Below are 14,449 nucleotides of genomic sequence, written 5' to 3'. Positions count from 1 at the left end.
ACCATTGAAATGTTCATTCTGATTGGTCAGTTCTTCCAGCCATTGACATGTTTTGCAGATCTGGACTGTCTGTACATTGTATGTTGACTATGGTATAAGTTACAATGGTCCAGAAAAGACCATTGTAAGTTGGTAATATTGTAACCTGAGGCCATTGTAAGTTGAAGGATCACTGTACTTCATCATGTAGGCCCATTAGCACTGTAGAGCAAGATTAAAGAGCACCGGATACCTGTAAAGTCGCCAATGGAAATGTAACATGTTGCAAGTTGGGTTATAATATTATTTTTTATTAAAAAATTCAACTTATTTAAAAATTTTATTAAAAAAAATATTTTACTTAGACGTTAATACACATATTGTATATATTACCAATTTCGGTTTAAAAAATAAAGTTGTTGACATGAACCAACTGTTAGATGGGAGCAGTACTGAATGTTCCATGGATGCCATTCTCTCTTTAAGATGTGACATCAATGTTTGTAGAAATCAGTTCACATTTTATTTCAGTGCAGTTTTTGAAAAATTAAAGGAAATGGCAAAAAAGCAAGGCAGACGATGACATAATCTTGCATCAGGTTGTTGTGGTCTGTCAGCTCTCTCTCACGATACTTTAACATGTTCTTGAACAAGTGTACATTATACAGGTTCTGTAACAGCCATACAGGTTTCTATAATCAGCATCTAGAGTTATGTCCGGGATCAATGTCATACACTAGCTCTTTCGCCTTGTACTGTAATTTCTTTGACCATTGTCTGGGGAAAAAAATTTGAAACATTTTATTTCAGTGTTTTACAGGGCTTGGGCACTATGACATTTTAACAGTTAGGCTGGGTTCACATTATCATTTTTTTTAATCTGTTAGAGAACTGAGCAATGGAGATGAAAAAAAGAAGGAAGCGGCCGGCACGCCCCCTCCCACAGACTTGCATTTAAGGGGCGGGTCGTGACGTCACTAGGGTGTGGGCCCATGATGTCACAATACTCCGGCCCCTGAATCGTGAGTCATCAGCACCTGAGCGAAGCTCTCTCCTTTCACCAGATGACAGGGGTGCTGCAGGAGAGATCGCAGGGGTTCCCAGTGGCGGGACCGCACAATTAGACATCTTATCCCCTATCCTTTGGATAGGGGATAAGATGTCTAGGGACGGAGTACCCCTTTAAGGACACCACCAATTTTATTTTTGCAATTTCTTTTTTCCTCCTCAAATTCTAAAAATCATAACTCTTATTTTTCCATCCAGAGACCCATATGAGGGCTTATTTGTACTTTGTAATGACATCACTCATTTAACCATAAGCCAAAAAAATATTGTTTGTGTAAGGCAAATTGAAAAGAAAAGGTTTTGGAAGGTTTTGTTTCCACGCTGTACACTTTACTGTAAAAATGATATGTTTTCTCTGTTCTATGGATCAATGATTAAAATGATACCTATATGATACCTATATATACCTATATTTCTATGGTTAGCTTCTGTTTTCAGCAGTTGGGACCTCATCGCTAATGGCAAACATCGGCAATCCTGCCAGTGCTTGTCATTAACCTTTTAGATGCTGTAATCTATGCTTATCACGGCTCCTAAAGCTGCAAATAACAGTTACTGGAAGCTCAGTGGAGCTCATAGTTCTCCTCCTGCAATGCGATGAGTTGAACTTGTGTCCTGGGTCCAGCTGCATACCTCCATACCACGATTGGTCTACTTTGCCTATATAGTCAAGCAAAATCAAGTGCCAATCAGTGGCGTACCAAGGGGGGTGGTGGCGGCCCGCCCTGGGTGCCACTCACAAGGGGGGTACCATGAGGAGTCACCCCCCCCCAATCCAGTGGCGTAGTGGCTGGGGTGCGGACCGAACCAGACGACACAAGCCTGATGGGGTAACACCATGCCGCTCAGTGACCAGGGTGCCCCCCTCGTCTTCAACTGCGCTCGCTCCCGTCCGTTAGCAACCCATTACCACCGACCCCCGTTTGCAGTTGTGCTGGCACCCGGCCCGGGTCTGATGAGGGACGTCGCGCATCCCTCCGCAGACCCGCGCAGGAAGACGTCAGTGACATCGCTGCCGGAGGGAAGAAACGCTGCCAGGTAAGTGTGTCTATGTGTGTCTGTCTGTGTGTGTGTGTGTCTGTCTCTGTGTGTGTCTGTGAGTGTGTGTGTGTCTGTCTGTGTGTGTCTGTCTATGTGTGTGTGTGTGTCTGTGTGTGTGTCTGTGTCTGTCTATGTGTGTGTCTGTCTGCGTGTGTCTGTCTATGTGTGTGTCTGTGTCTTTCTATGTGTGTGTGTCTGTCTGTCTGTGTGTGTGTATGTCTATGTGTGTGTCTGTCTATGTGTGTCTGTCTATGTGTGTGTGTTTGTGTGTCTGTCTGTGTGTCTGTCTGTGTGTGTGCCTCTCTATGTTTGTGTGTTTGTGTGTCTGTCTGTGTGTGTGTCTGTCTGTGTGTGTCTATGTGTGTCTGTCTGTGTGTGTGTATGTATGTGTGTGCTTGTCGGGGGGGGGGGGGGGGGGGGGTGGGTGACGACTATGCTTCCTAATGTGGGGAAACTGCGCTTCCCTCATAATATGGGGAATCTATGCTGCCTAATGTGGAAAACTATGCTTCCTAATGTGGGGAATCTATGCTTCCTAATGTGGGGAATCTATGCTACCTAATGTGGGGAATCTATGCTACCTAATGTGGAAAACTATGCTACATAATGTGGGGAATCTATGCTACCTAGTGTGGGGAATCTCTATGTTAATGATCCAGGAAGAGATGTCCCTAAAGCTCTAGAGTTGTTCTCCTTCACAGGATATAATGTTAATGCATCAAAAAGCATGTTACTGCCCTTGGGATCTGCCCCACCAAGATTGTTGGCTGACGCTGGGGATCTGGGGGTGAGGGTGACCACCTCTTCCATCACATATCTGGGCATTCCTATTGGTCGTATGCCTGACACGCTTTACTCACTCAATTATGTCCCCCCTTCAAGCGTATATTTACGTAATTGAAGAGATGGGAATGTGATATCCCAGTACAGGTGCAAGGTCCTGTACTACCTGTAGGCCCTGTCAGGCTGAGTCCCTCAGTGACCTGGGGGCTCCCCTGCAGGGTCTCCCTTTGTTCTCCTGTTGGTTTAATAAATGTGGTGTATGTTCCTTTAATGCTTAGACAGGATCCCTATGTCTAGATAGTATAAAGGACCTGTGGTAGGTCTCAAGGACCTGTGAGTAAGCCTGTCACATGTTATATTAAGTCACCAGCTTTAACCTATGACCCACAGCTTGACCAATGGGCTATAGTCCAGCCCCCCACTATATAAAGGGGTGGCCATTTGCAATTCTCGGAGATTCCATCTAAGTCTTTGCTGAAGCAGCTACCAGAGATCTCAGAACACGTGATCAGCATCTGGAGTACCCCAAAAGCTACAAGTCTCTCCATTACGTCTACAAGTCCATGTCTGCTGTCACTACAACTAGTCAAGTCCTGCACATAGTCAAGTCAAGTCTAATTACAAGTCAAGTTTATTAAAAGTATTGGTCCAGAAAGCTGCGAGGTCCTCTGGGTACTGGCCACCTCTCTGGGAAATCTGGCCTTAGCTGTGAAGATAATTACACCTGTCTTCTACTCAGTAAAGCCTCTGTTAAACCGTAACTGGTTGTGGACTCTTTATTCACTACTAGCCCGTGGGATAGAGGAGAATCCGGGCATGTGGTGTTCCGGAACTCAAAAACCACACTGGCGTCACGAACACATAGGGGTTAATACCATCTGACCCCCGGGGTTAATAACATCAGATCCCACCACTCACACCGCTACACCCGTGGTCCCTCCATTCGCCTGGTGGGTCACCACGGGAACACCTACCGCTCTCTTTTCTGGGCCGTTGCCATCTCATCAAAATGATTAGTTTCCCTCATCTACTGTATTCCCTTCAAACCCTTCACTTCCTTCTAAAACACGACAATGTCTGTTGCATCAATTCTGCCTTTACGCGCTTTCTGTCGCAGGGTAAGTGCCCGCGCATAGCTTTACGAAAACTTATGTTGTGCAGAGCAGAGTGGGGAGTCAACCTTCCGTCTGTTAGGGGCTAAAATTTGCCATGCTTGTTTCATCATGTGATGGACTGGATCCATGGTTCTAACTATTTCTCTAAACTTCTAGCACTGTTGCACACATCTTTTGCTCGACTCTGCTTAGGAACACTATCATATCCTGGAAGCAGGGACGGAAGGCTTTTGGGCCTTCCCATCCTTCTTTCCAATTGGATGACTCTTCGTGATCACCCAGAATTTTCTCAAGGATGTTCCCCTCCCTGGCTCCGTCTTTGGGAAGCTAGGGGAGTGATCGCGGTAGGGACGCTCATGAATAGGGAGTCTCGTTGTTGGCTAGCACCTAGGGACATCATTAACACTTTTGATCTTTCCACATCCTTCATGCTAATCAGGTACATGCTTTCTGCTCCTCCAGACTCCGGGATCTCACACAAGAAGCCACTACTCATTCCTTAGATGACATTATAGGTCCATAGCCGAGGGGAGTTCCTATATCATCACTTTACCTGCCATTCCGTGCTCGTTTCCTCAAATTGGACCACAAAAAGGTTTTTATTACTTGGGAGCGATGGACGGTAATACTGACATTCATGCTACTATTTTAGCGAGATGGTGGGCGGTTTGTAAGCATGTCAGTAATTAGAGATGGAGGGAGACCTATTTTAAATTGTCTCATGCTGCTTCATATGGTTTTAACATTCTCCCCTCACCTACTTTCCTGGATAGAATTGCTAGTTGCCCTAAGTGTCAATCCCCACTAACAAATTTGTACCATGGAGTTTGGGACTGCTCCTTCACTGCTGATTACTGGCAGTTGGTGCGAGACTATGTCCACGATCATTGGAGGGTGCTCCTTCCATTTACGCCCCAATCTCTGTTTCATCAATTGCGCCCACCGGAGGGGGAGTCAGGGAGGGAGGAAAACATTCCCAGGTTTATCCATGTAGTACTTTTGGTAGCGCTCAGGTGCCTTTTGGACATTCCAATGCTGGTTTCACAATTGAAAGTTTTTCTGGACGTGGACAGGCTGGATGCCGAACTGGTACTCAGGTACAAAGAGGATTTTTCAGAAGTGACGATCTTTTCTTGTGACTCACTTTGACTCTCAAGGGATTGCTGACATAGTCCGCCCTTTCAGACACACGATGTGGTATAATCTTGAATCCCTGAAGGGCACTCTGGGAGCCCAGCGGTTGCCAAATGACTAACTATTTAAACCTACCTGTTATTGTGTTTATTTCTCTAATCCCTTGGGAGTCTAGGTAGCCATTCAGGAACTGATTATTGTTTTTCCTGCTTGGATATTGTATGGATCGAACTTTGGGTGGGAGTTGTCTTGGGGTATTTCCACGGACAGCCAGAGACTTTACCTGCATCCAGAGATGGCTTTGTCGGGACTGTTGTTCCACTACCTGTGACTTTGATTTGATTGGTTTTGTTTTGTATTTTTTTATATTCCAATGTACCTGATTTTTCCCCTCATGATTCTGTTTTGTATTGGATGAAAATTGCTTAATAAATATATATATATATATATATATATATATATATATATATATATATATTACATTAATGATCCCATACGGTGAATAGTGTAAAGATTAAAAAAAGTATGTTCCAGAATAAATAGAATAAAAAATGAACAAATCATTGCGCAATAGGTCAGAATAGGTAAATTTTAAAGGGGTACTCAACCCCTAGATCCAAAGGATAGGGGATAAATGTCTGATCGCGGGAAACCACTGTCATTCTCCTGCACATTACCCTGGCATCGTTCTGAACGCTGGGTTCAGGACTGTGGTCATGACAGGGTGGCGTGCAGGAGATCGCCGGGGTTCCCAGTGGCAGTCAGACATCTTATCCCCTATCCTTTGGATAGGGGATAAGATGTCTAGGGGCAGAGTTCCTTTTTAACAAAACCTCCCAAAAGTTGCTAAATTACGAGTTATGGGTCTTAAAAAAAAATGAGGAGGAAGAAATGAAAATGCAAACATTTTAATATTTACTGTGTCCTTAAGACCAAAACCTGCTGTGTCCTTAATGGAGTAAGTCAGCATGCCCAGACAACTTTTGGCTGGGAGTTGTAGTTTTTCAACAGCTGGAGGCACCCTAGTAGGTATACACTGGGTTAAGAAATAAATGTACTCAGGAATACATATTAACTGGAATTTACCACATTCTTGAATTAGGAATTAAATAGATTTGGACACTAGAGTAAAACACTAATAGGAATGAAGTCGATGTTATTGATCTTACCTTTTCATTCTTACTGTGTACATTGATGCAGCAACACATAATCCTGTCAGAATTATAACCACAGCTACTGCACAGTACAACCACTTGAGTCCAAGATTATAAGATGGTTCTGAAAGGAAAATCAAAGCCAGAAACAATTATTTGATAGAATTGTGCTTTGTGAAAAAATACACTAAATTTATTTGGCCCCAAGGAGTAAAAAAACATTATTCCAAGTTTGTCTCAATTTCCATTATTTAAATGTCACTAATGGGTTGATGTTAATTAAAACAATTCCTTAAAAGTTCACAAATGCTCTCAAGACAATGACAGCAGCGATCCAATGTAGCTCGTAGAAGGAGCCAGTCAAGGTTCAGTGAGAAGGTCTTAGGATGAAACATCTGCCCCTCCATTCTATATGTGGGGATACTAAAGCTGGATACTCACATAAGATAAAATAGATACACTGGTGGACACCTAAATTCTCTGATCTTTTATTTAATATACATATTCGGATTGGTTGAATGTGCATAATTTTTATTCAGGAGAAGGTGGTAAGAAATAGGTGTTGGTGTTGATGGCCTATTCTCAGGATAGGCCATCTATATGTAATTGATAGGGAAACAAAATGTTCTAAATTACTTAAAATACAGGGAACTGGGACGTCATAATGTAGGACGCGTGGTTCTGGGGACTGCTCCCCTCCTCTTCCTCCCCTCATGGCGCTGGTGCTGCGGCCGGCAAGAGCGATCGTAAGATGGAATAATAAAGGCACTTACGGCAAGAAGTGGAGCGCCCGTCGCCCGTGGCTGTATGGGCTGACAAGGAGCGGAGAGCCGTTGGGGGAGTATGGAGTGGTTGTGGCGGTGGAGACTCCGAGATTGGAGGAAGCGTTGGAGGCGGCCGGCGGCTCTCCCCCCATGGGAAAATGAGAAATGGTATGCCCCATAAGGGGATAGGCTGAGAGCAGTCAGGTGCCGACAGACGCCCACGTGACATCGGCGGCTGGCGTGGAGGCCGTGTAGCGTCCGGCCCTAGCTGAGGAGAAGGGAAGAGCCTGTAAAGTGAGTAAGATGAAAATAACAGATAAACAGAATATGTGAAAACTGGACCGATGGATAGAAGGAATATGAACTGTGAACTGTGCATTGTGGGGAAGAAATGTTGTAGAAAGGGAGCGGTGAGGGCCCTGTATAAAAGATGGTTTATGAGAGGCTGGAGATGTGCTGGGGGGCATAATGATGATGCTGGTTGTGGCCAAAAGGAAGACTGTGGCAATCGGTATGTAGTAAACCAGAGTATATTCTTTAAATAAGAAAAGATCATAGTACCATAGCACTGAGATCGGAACTGCGATTTGGGGTCCCCCCCTTTCTACAATCATATCCCCTTTGTTCCTAACACTGGAAGGTGGAGCTGTGACCGCAATAAGTCTCATCAAGAGGGCTGGAGAACTGTGAGTGCAGCATAATACCTACCGTAAGTGAAACCTGAGAGGTATATGTGGTAAGGCCAAACGTGGGTTATATACTTGAAAATAAATATTCCTGTTCTTCCAGGTTCTGGATGGTGGAGTGGAGCGGAACAAATTGCAAATGCTGCCGAGAAAAGACCACCGAAAGTCAGGAGGGAACTCTTCCCTTAAAACAGGCCCCTGCCCCGGGTCCAGGCATAGTGGGGAAAATTACTACATTTTTGAAAATACCCCCGGTGATGATAAAAAACCCATAATAATAGATTAACAACTCCTAATGGCCTGAGCAGAGGGGGATCACGATATGCAGCTCTAATGGAGGGGGAGCAGAAAGAAGGCGAGGAAAATGAGGGAGGAGGGGAAGTGGATAAGACACATAATCTAATGCTTGATAAAATCTTAACCCCTTAAGGACCAAGGGCGTACAGGTACGCCTTTGCTCCCTGGTACTTTAGGGCCAAGGGCGTACCTGTACGCCCGTGGGAATTTCGGTCCCTGCCGCGCGCCGGGCGGGGACCGGATGGGGGTGACTGCTGATATCTACCACCAATAGCAGATCGGGGGCGGGGGGCTTTACTTTCGGTTTCCCCGTTCTGCCCACCCACAATAGGCGGGGCAGAACGTGGAAAACGACGGGGACCGGCGATGTCGTGCGGCTGGCTCCCTGGATCCGACGGAAGCCGGTAAGTTGCCTCGCAACATCTGGAGGGTACAGTTTGAGACCACTATACAGTGGTCTCTAAACTGTAACCCTCCAGATGTTGCAAAACTACAACTCCCAGCATGCCCAGACAGCTGTTAGGGCATGCAGGGATTTGCAGTTTTGCAACAGCTGGAGGGCCCTAGTTTGGAGCTCACTGTCAGTGATCTCTAACTGTGGCCCTCCAGATGTTGCAAAACTGCGACTCCTAGCATGCCCAAACAGCAGTTTGCTGTCTGGGCATGCTGGGATCTGTAGTTTTGCAACAGCTGGAGGTCCACAGTTTGGAGATTTCTAAATTGTAGCCCTACAGATGTTGCAAAACTGCAAATCCCAGCATGCCCAAACAGCTGTCTCTGTATGCTGGGAGCTGTTGTTGCGTACCTCCAGCTGTTGCATAACTACATCTCCCAGCATACCCTTCGGCGATCAGTACATGCTGGGAGTTGTAGTTTTGCAACAGCAGGAGGCACACTGGTTGGAAAATACTGAGTTAGGTAACAGAACCTAACTGAAGGTTTTCCAACCAGTGTGCCTCCAGCTGTTGCAAAAGTACAACTCCCAGCATGTATGGTCTGTCAGTACATGCTGGGAGTTGTAGTTTTGAAACAGCTGGAGGTTTCCCTTCCCCCCCCCCCATGTGAACGTACAGGGTACATTCACACGGGCAGGTTTACAGTAAGTTTCCTGCTTCAAGTATGAGCTGCAGCAAATTTTTCGCCGCAGCGCATACTCCTAGCGGTAAGCTTACTGTGAACCGCCGCCAGTGTGAATGTACCCTAAAAACACTACACTACACTAACACATAATAAAGGGTAAACCACCACACCCCCTTACACTGTCCCCCCAATAAAAATGAAAAATGTATTGTCCAGCTGTTGCAAAACAACAACTCCCAGCATTTCTGGACAGCCACTGACTGTCCAGGCATGCTGGGAGTTTAGCAACAGCTGGAGGCACCCTGTTTGGAAATCACTGGCGTAGAATGTCCACCCCTATGCAATCCCTAATTTAGTCCTCAAATGCGCATGGCACTCTCTCACTTTGGAGCCCTGTCGTATTTCAAGGCAACAGTTTAGGGCCACATATGGGGTATTCCAGTACTCGGGAGAAATTGCACTACAAATTTTGGGGGGCTTTTTCTCTTTTTACCCCTTATGAAAAAGAAAAGTTGGGATCTACACCAGCCTGTTAGTGTAAAAAATAAAAATAAATTTTAAACTGACATGCTGGTGTTGCCCCATACTTTTTATTTTCACAAGAGGTAAAAGGAAAAAAAGACCCCCAAAATTTGTAACGCAATTTTGGGGAAATACCCCATATGTGAGCATAAAATGCTCAGGGGGCGCACAACATGGCTCAGGAGTGAGAGCGCACCATGTACATTTGAGGCCTAAATTGGTGATTTGCACAGGGGTGGCTGATTTTACAGCGGTTCTGACATAAACGCAAAAAAAGAAATACCCACATGTGACCCCATTTTGGAAAGTACACCCCTCACGGAATGTAACAAGGGGTAGAGTGAGCCTTAACACGCCACAGGTGTTTGACGAATTTTCGTTAAAGTTGGATGGGAAAATGAAAAAAAAAAAAAAAAATGTTTTCACTAAAATGCTGGTGTTACCCTACATTTTTCATTTTCCCAAGGGAAAATAGGAAAAAAGCCCCACAAATTTTGTAGCCCCATTTCTTCTGAGTAAGAACATACCCCATATGTGGATGTAAAGTCCTCTGCGGGCGAACTACATTGCTCAGAAGAGAAGGAGCGCCATTGGGATTTTTAGGAGAAAATTTGTCCGGAATTGAAGGCCACATGTGTTTACAAAGCCCCCATGGTACCAGAACAGTGGACCCCCCAACATGTGACCCCATTTTGGAAACTACACCCCTCACGTAATGTAATAAGGGGTACAGTGAGCATTTACGCCCACAGGGGTCTGACAGGTTTTTGGAACAGTGGTCTGTGAAAATTAAAAATTTTATTTTTCATTTGCTCAGCCCACTGTTCCAAAGATCTGTCAAATGCCAGTGGGGTGTAAATGCTCACTGCACCCCTTATTAAATTCTGTGAGGGGTGTAGTTTCCAAAATGGGGTCACATGTGGGGGGGGGGGTCCACCGTTCTGGCACCACGGGGGGCTTTGTAAACGCACATGGCCCCTGACTTCCATTCCAAACAAATTCACTCTTCAAAAGCTCAATGGCGCTATTCCTCTTCTGAGCATTGTAGTTCGACCGCAGAGCACTTGACGTTGACACATGGGTTATGTCCATACTCAGAAGAAATGGGATTACAAATTTTGGGGGTAATTTTCTCCTATCACCCCTTGTAAAAATTTAAAATTTGGGGAAAAAACAGCATTTTAGTGCAAAAATGTTTTTTTCATTTACACATCCAACTTTAACAAAAAGTCGTGAAATACCTGTGAGGTGTTAAGGCTCACTGGACCCCTTGTTATGTTCCTTGAGGGGTGTCGTTTCAAAAATAGTATGCCATGTGGGTATTTTTGCTGTTCTAGCACCATAGGGGCTTCCTAAATGCGACATGCCCCCCCCCAAAACCATTTCAGCAAAATTTGCTTTCCAAAAGCCAAATGTTACTCCTTCTCTTCTGAGCATTGTAGTTCGCCCGCAAAGCATTTTACATCCTAACATGGGGTATTTCCATACTCAGAAGAGATGTGGTTACAAATTTTGGGGGGCATTTTCTCCCATTACCCTTTATAAAAATTGTAAATTTGGGGAAAAAACTGCACTTCAGTGAAAAAAATTTTTTTTTTCATTTACACATCCAACTTTAACGAAAAGTCGTCAAACACCTGTGGGGTTTAAAGGCTCACTTGACCCCTTGTTACGTGCCTTGAGGGGTGTAGTTTCCAAAATGGTATGCCATGTGGGGGTTTTCTGCTGTTCTGGCACCATAGGGGCTTCCAAAATGTGACATGACCCCCAAAAACCATTTCAGCAAAATTCACTTTCCAAAATCTCATTGATCTCATTGTTGCGCCCACCGAACACTTGACATACACATATGAGGTACTTTTTCTCCTTTTACCCCTTGTAAAAATTCAAAAACTGGGTCTACAAGAACATGCGAGTGTAAAAAATGAAGATTTTGAATTTTCTCCTTCACTTTGCTGCTATTCCTGTGAATGTCATTTTGAATACTTTGAGGGGTGCAGTTTTTATAATGGGGTCATTTGTGGGGTATTTCTAATAAGAAAGCCCTTCAAATCCACTTCAAACCTGAACTGGTCCATGAAAAATTCTGATTTTGAAAATTTTGTGAAAAATTGGAAAATTGCTGCTGAACTTTGAAGCCCTCTGATGTCTTCCAAAAGTAAAAACATGTCAACTTTATGATGCAAACATAAAGTAGACATTTTATTTATGAATCAAAATATAATTTATTTAGAATGTCTATTTTCCTTACAAGCAGAGAGCATCAAAGTTAGAAAAATGCTAAATTTCAATTTTTTCATCAAATTTTGGAATTTTTCACTAAGAAACGATGTAAGTATCGACAAAATTTTTGCCAATAACATAAAGTAGAATATGTCACGAAAAAATCTCGGAATCAGAATGATAGGTAAAAGCATTCCAGAGTTATTAATGCTTAAAGTGAAAGTGGTCAAATGTGCAAAAAACGCTCTGGTCCTACAGTGAAAATTGGCCTGGTCCTTAAGGGGTTAAAGGAAGTACAACATTCAAATAGTGCTAATACCAATGTGACTGAACAAGTGGGTCTCATGTCTTCAGAATTAATGATTGTTCGGGATGAAATTCATAAAATACGAGAATGTACAGTACAGATGGAGAGTTCTATCCCCTCTATAGAACATTGTGGGCCTGGAGGGAGAAGTTAAAGGGGTACTCTGCCCTTAGACATCTTATCCCCTATCCAAAGGATAGAGGATAAGATGTCAGATCGCCGAGGTCCCACTGCTGGGGACCCCCGGGATCTTCGCTGCGGCACTGCGCTATCATTACTGCACAGAGCAGACTCGCTCCGTGCGTAATGACCAGCGATGGGGGGGGCCAGAGCATCGTGACGTCACGGCCCGCCCCCTTAATGCAAGTCTATGGGAGGGGGCGTGATTGTATTGAGGGGGCAGGCCGTTACATCACGAGGGGGCGGAGCCATGATGTAACGATGCTCCGGCCACTGTATTGCCCGTCATTACACACGGAGCGAGTCTGCTCTGTGCAATAATGATAGCGGGGTTCCGCAGCGGAGATCCCGGGGGTCCCCAGCGGCGCGACCCTGGCGATCTGACATCTTAAGATGTCGAGGGGCGGAGTACCCCTTTAAAAATGCAAAGAAGCAGATTATCTTTCTGAAGGAGAAGGTAACGGACTTAGAGGACCGTGCGAGAAGGAATAACGTAAGGAGGGTGGGCATAATGGAGGCAGAAGCGGAAAATTTTAAATAATTTTGCTTTCAGTGGATTAAAGATACGTATGGATCAGAGGGGTTCACACCTTTATTTGGGAGGTAGTGAGAGGGAGAGATGAATGGTTAATGACATGGAGAGAGTGCTATCTGTAGGTGCTACCTAAATTTTTGGCAGAATCAATTGATTCTTGCTGGCAGTGATATGCTTGATAGAATCACATGTGTCAAATGATCTTATACCAAAAATAAATAGAAAATGGTCAGAAATAACACTCCACTCGCAATTTTCTAGTAGTGTTGAGCGGCATAGGCCATATTCGAATTCGCGATATTTCACGAATATATGGATGAATATCCGTCATATATTCGCTAAATTCGCATATGCGAACACTTACATATGCGAAAATTAGCATGTGTGCGAAAATTGCCAAATACAAAAATTAGCATAAGCGAAAATTCACATATGCGAAAAATTGCACGCCAGTCTCACACAGTAGTATTAGAGGGATGATCACTGTGATGTGTACTGTGAAAAAAAAATTAAAAAAAATAATGAATTGTTACGCCTAGCGCTCCGGGTCCCCGCTCCTCCCCGGAGCGCTCACGGCGTCTCTCTCCCCGCAGCGCCCCGGTCGGTCCCGCTGACCGGGAGCGCTGCACTGTCATGGCAGTCGGGGATGCGATTCGCACAGCGGGACGCGCCCGCTCGCGAATCGCATCCCAGGTCACTTACCCGTCCCGGTCCCCTGCTGTCATGTGCTGGCGCGCGCGGCTCCGCTCTCTAGGGCGCGCGCGCGCCAGCTCTCTGAGACTTAAAGGGCCAGTGCACCAATGATTGGTGCCTGGCCCAATTAGCTTAATTGGCTCCCACCTGCTCCCAGACTATATCTGATCACTGCCCCTGCACTCCCTTGCCGGATCTTGTTGCCTTGTGCCAGTGAAAGCGTTTAGTGTGTCCAAAGCCTGTGTTACCTGAACCCTTGCTATCCATCTTGACTACGAACCTTGCCGCCTGCCCCGACCTTCTGCTACGTCTGACCTTGCCTCTGCCTAGTCCTTCTGTCCCACGCCTTCTGAGCAGTCAGCGAGGTAGAGCCGTTGCTAGTGGATACGACCTGGTTGCTACTGCCGCAGCAAGACCATCCCGCTTTGCGGCGGGCTCTGGTGAACACCAGTAGCCTCTTAGAACCGGTCCACTAGCACGGTCCACGCCAATCCCTCGCTGACACAGAGGATCCACTACCTGGAAGCCGAATCGTGACAGTAGATCCGGCCATGGATCCCGCTGAGGTGCCGCTGCCAAGTCTCGCTGACCTTACCACGGTGGTAGCTCAGCAATCGCAGCAAATTGCCCAACAAGGACAGCAGCTGTCGCAGTTGACCGCCACGTTACAGCAACTTCTGCCTCTGCTACAGCAGCAACCATCTCCTCCGCCAGCTCCTGCTCCTCCTCCGCAGCGAGTGGCCGCTCCTAGCCTCCGCTTGTCCCTGCCGGACAAATTTGATGGGGACTCTAAACTCTGCCGTGGATTTTTGTCTCAGTGTTCCCTGCATATGGAGATGTTGTCGGACTTGTTCCCTACAGAACGGTCTAAGGTGGCGTTCGTAGTAA

At 45.5% G+C, this 14,449-nt stretch overlaps 1 protein-coding gene across 8 annotated transcripts in view; it reads right to left on the bottom strand.

The window, feature by feature from the left end:
- Positions 1-255: 255 nt before the first annotated feature.
- Positions 256-14,449, bottom strand: part of LOC130291507 (interleukin-13 receptor subunit alpha-2-like) — a 138,509-nt gene continuing 124,315 nt past the window's right edge. For all 8 annotated transcript variants that reach the window (XM_056540281.1, XM_056540289.1, XM_056540286.1 and 5 more), the window contains 2 exons: positions 6,290-6,398; positions 256-756 (listed from right to left, as the gene is read on the bottom strand). In XM_056540281.1, coding sequence (XP_056396256.1) covers positions 678-756; positions 6,290-6,398 — 188 coding nt within the window. In that variant the 3' untranslated portion in view covers positions 256-677. The remainder of the gene's footprint in view (positions 757-6,289; positions 6,399-14,449) is intronic.

This window comes from Hyla sarda, chromosome 9, assembly GCF_029499605.1.
Source record: "Hyla sarda isolate aHylSar1 chromosome 9, aHylSar1.hap1, whole genome shotgun sequence".
In the NCBI taxonomy this organism is placed as follows: Eukaryota; Metazoa; Chordata; class Amphibia; order Anura; family Hylidae; genus Hyla; species Hyla sarda.
Note: the sequence above shows the minus strand (reverse complement) of the source record. Positions and strands in the feature narration are given on the sequence as shown.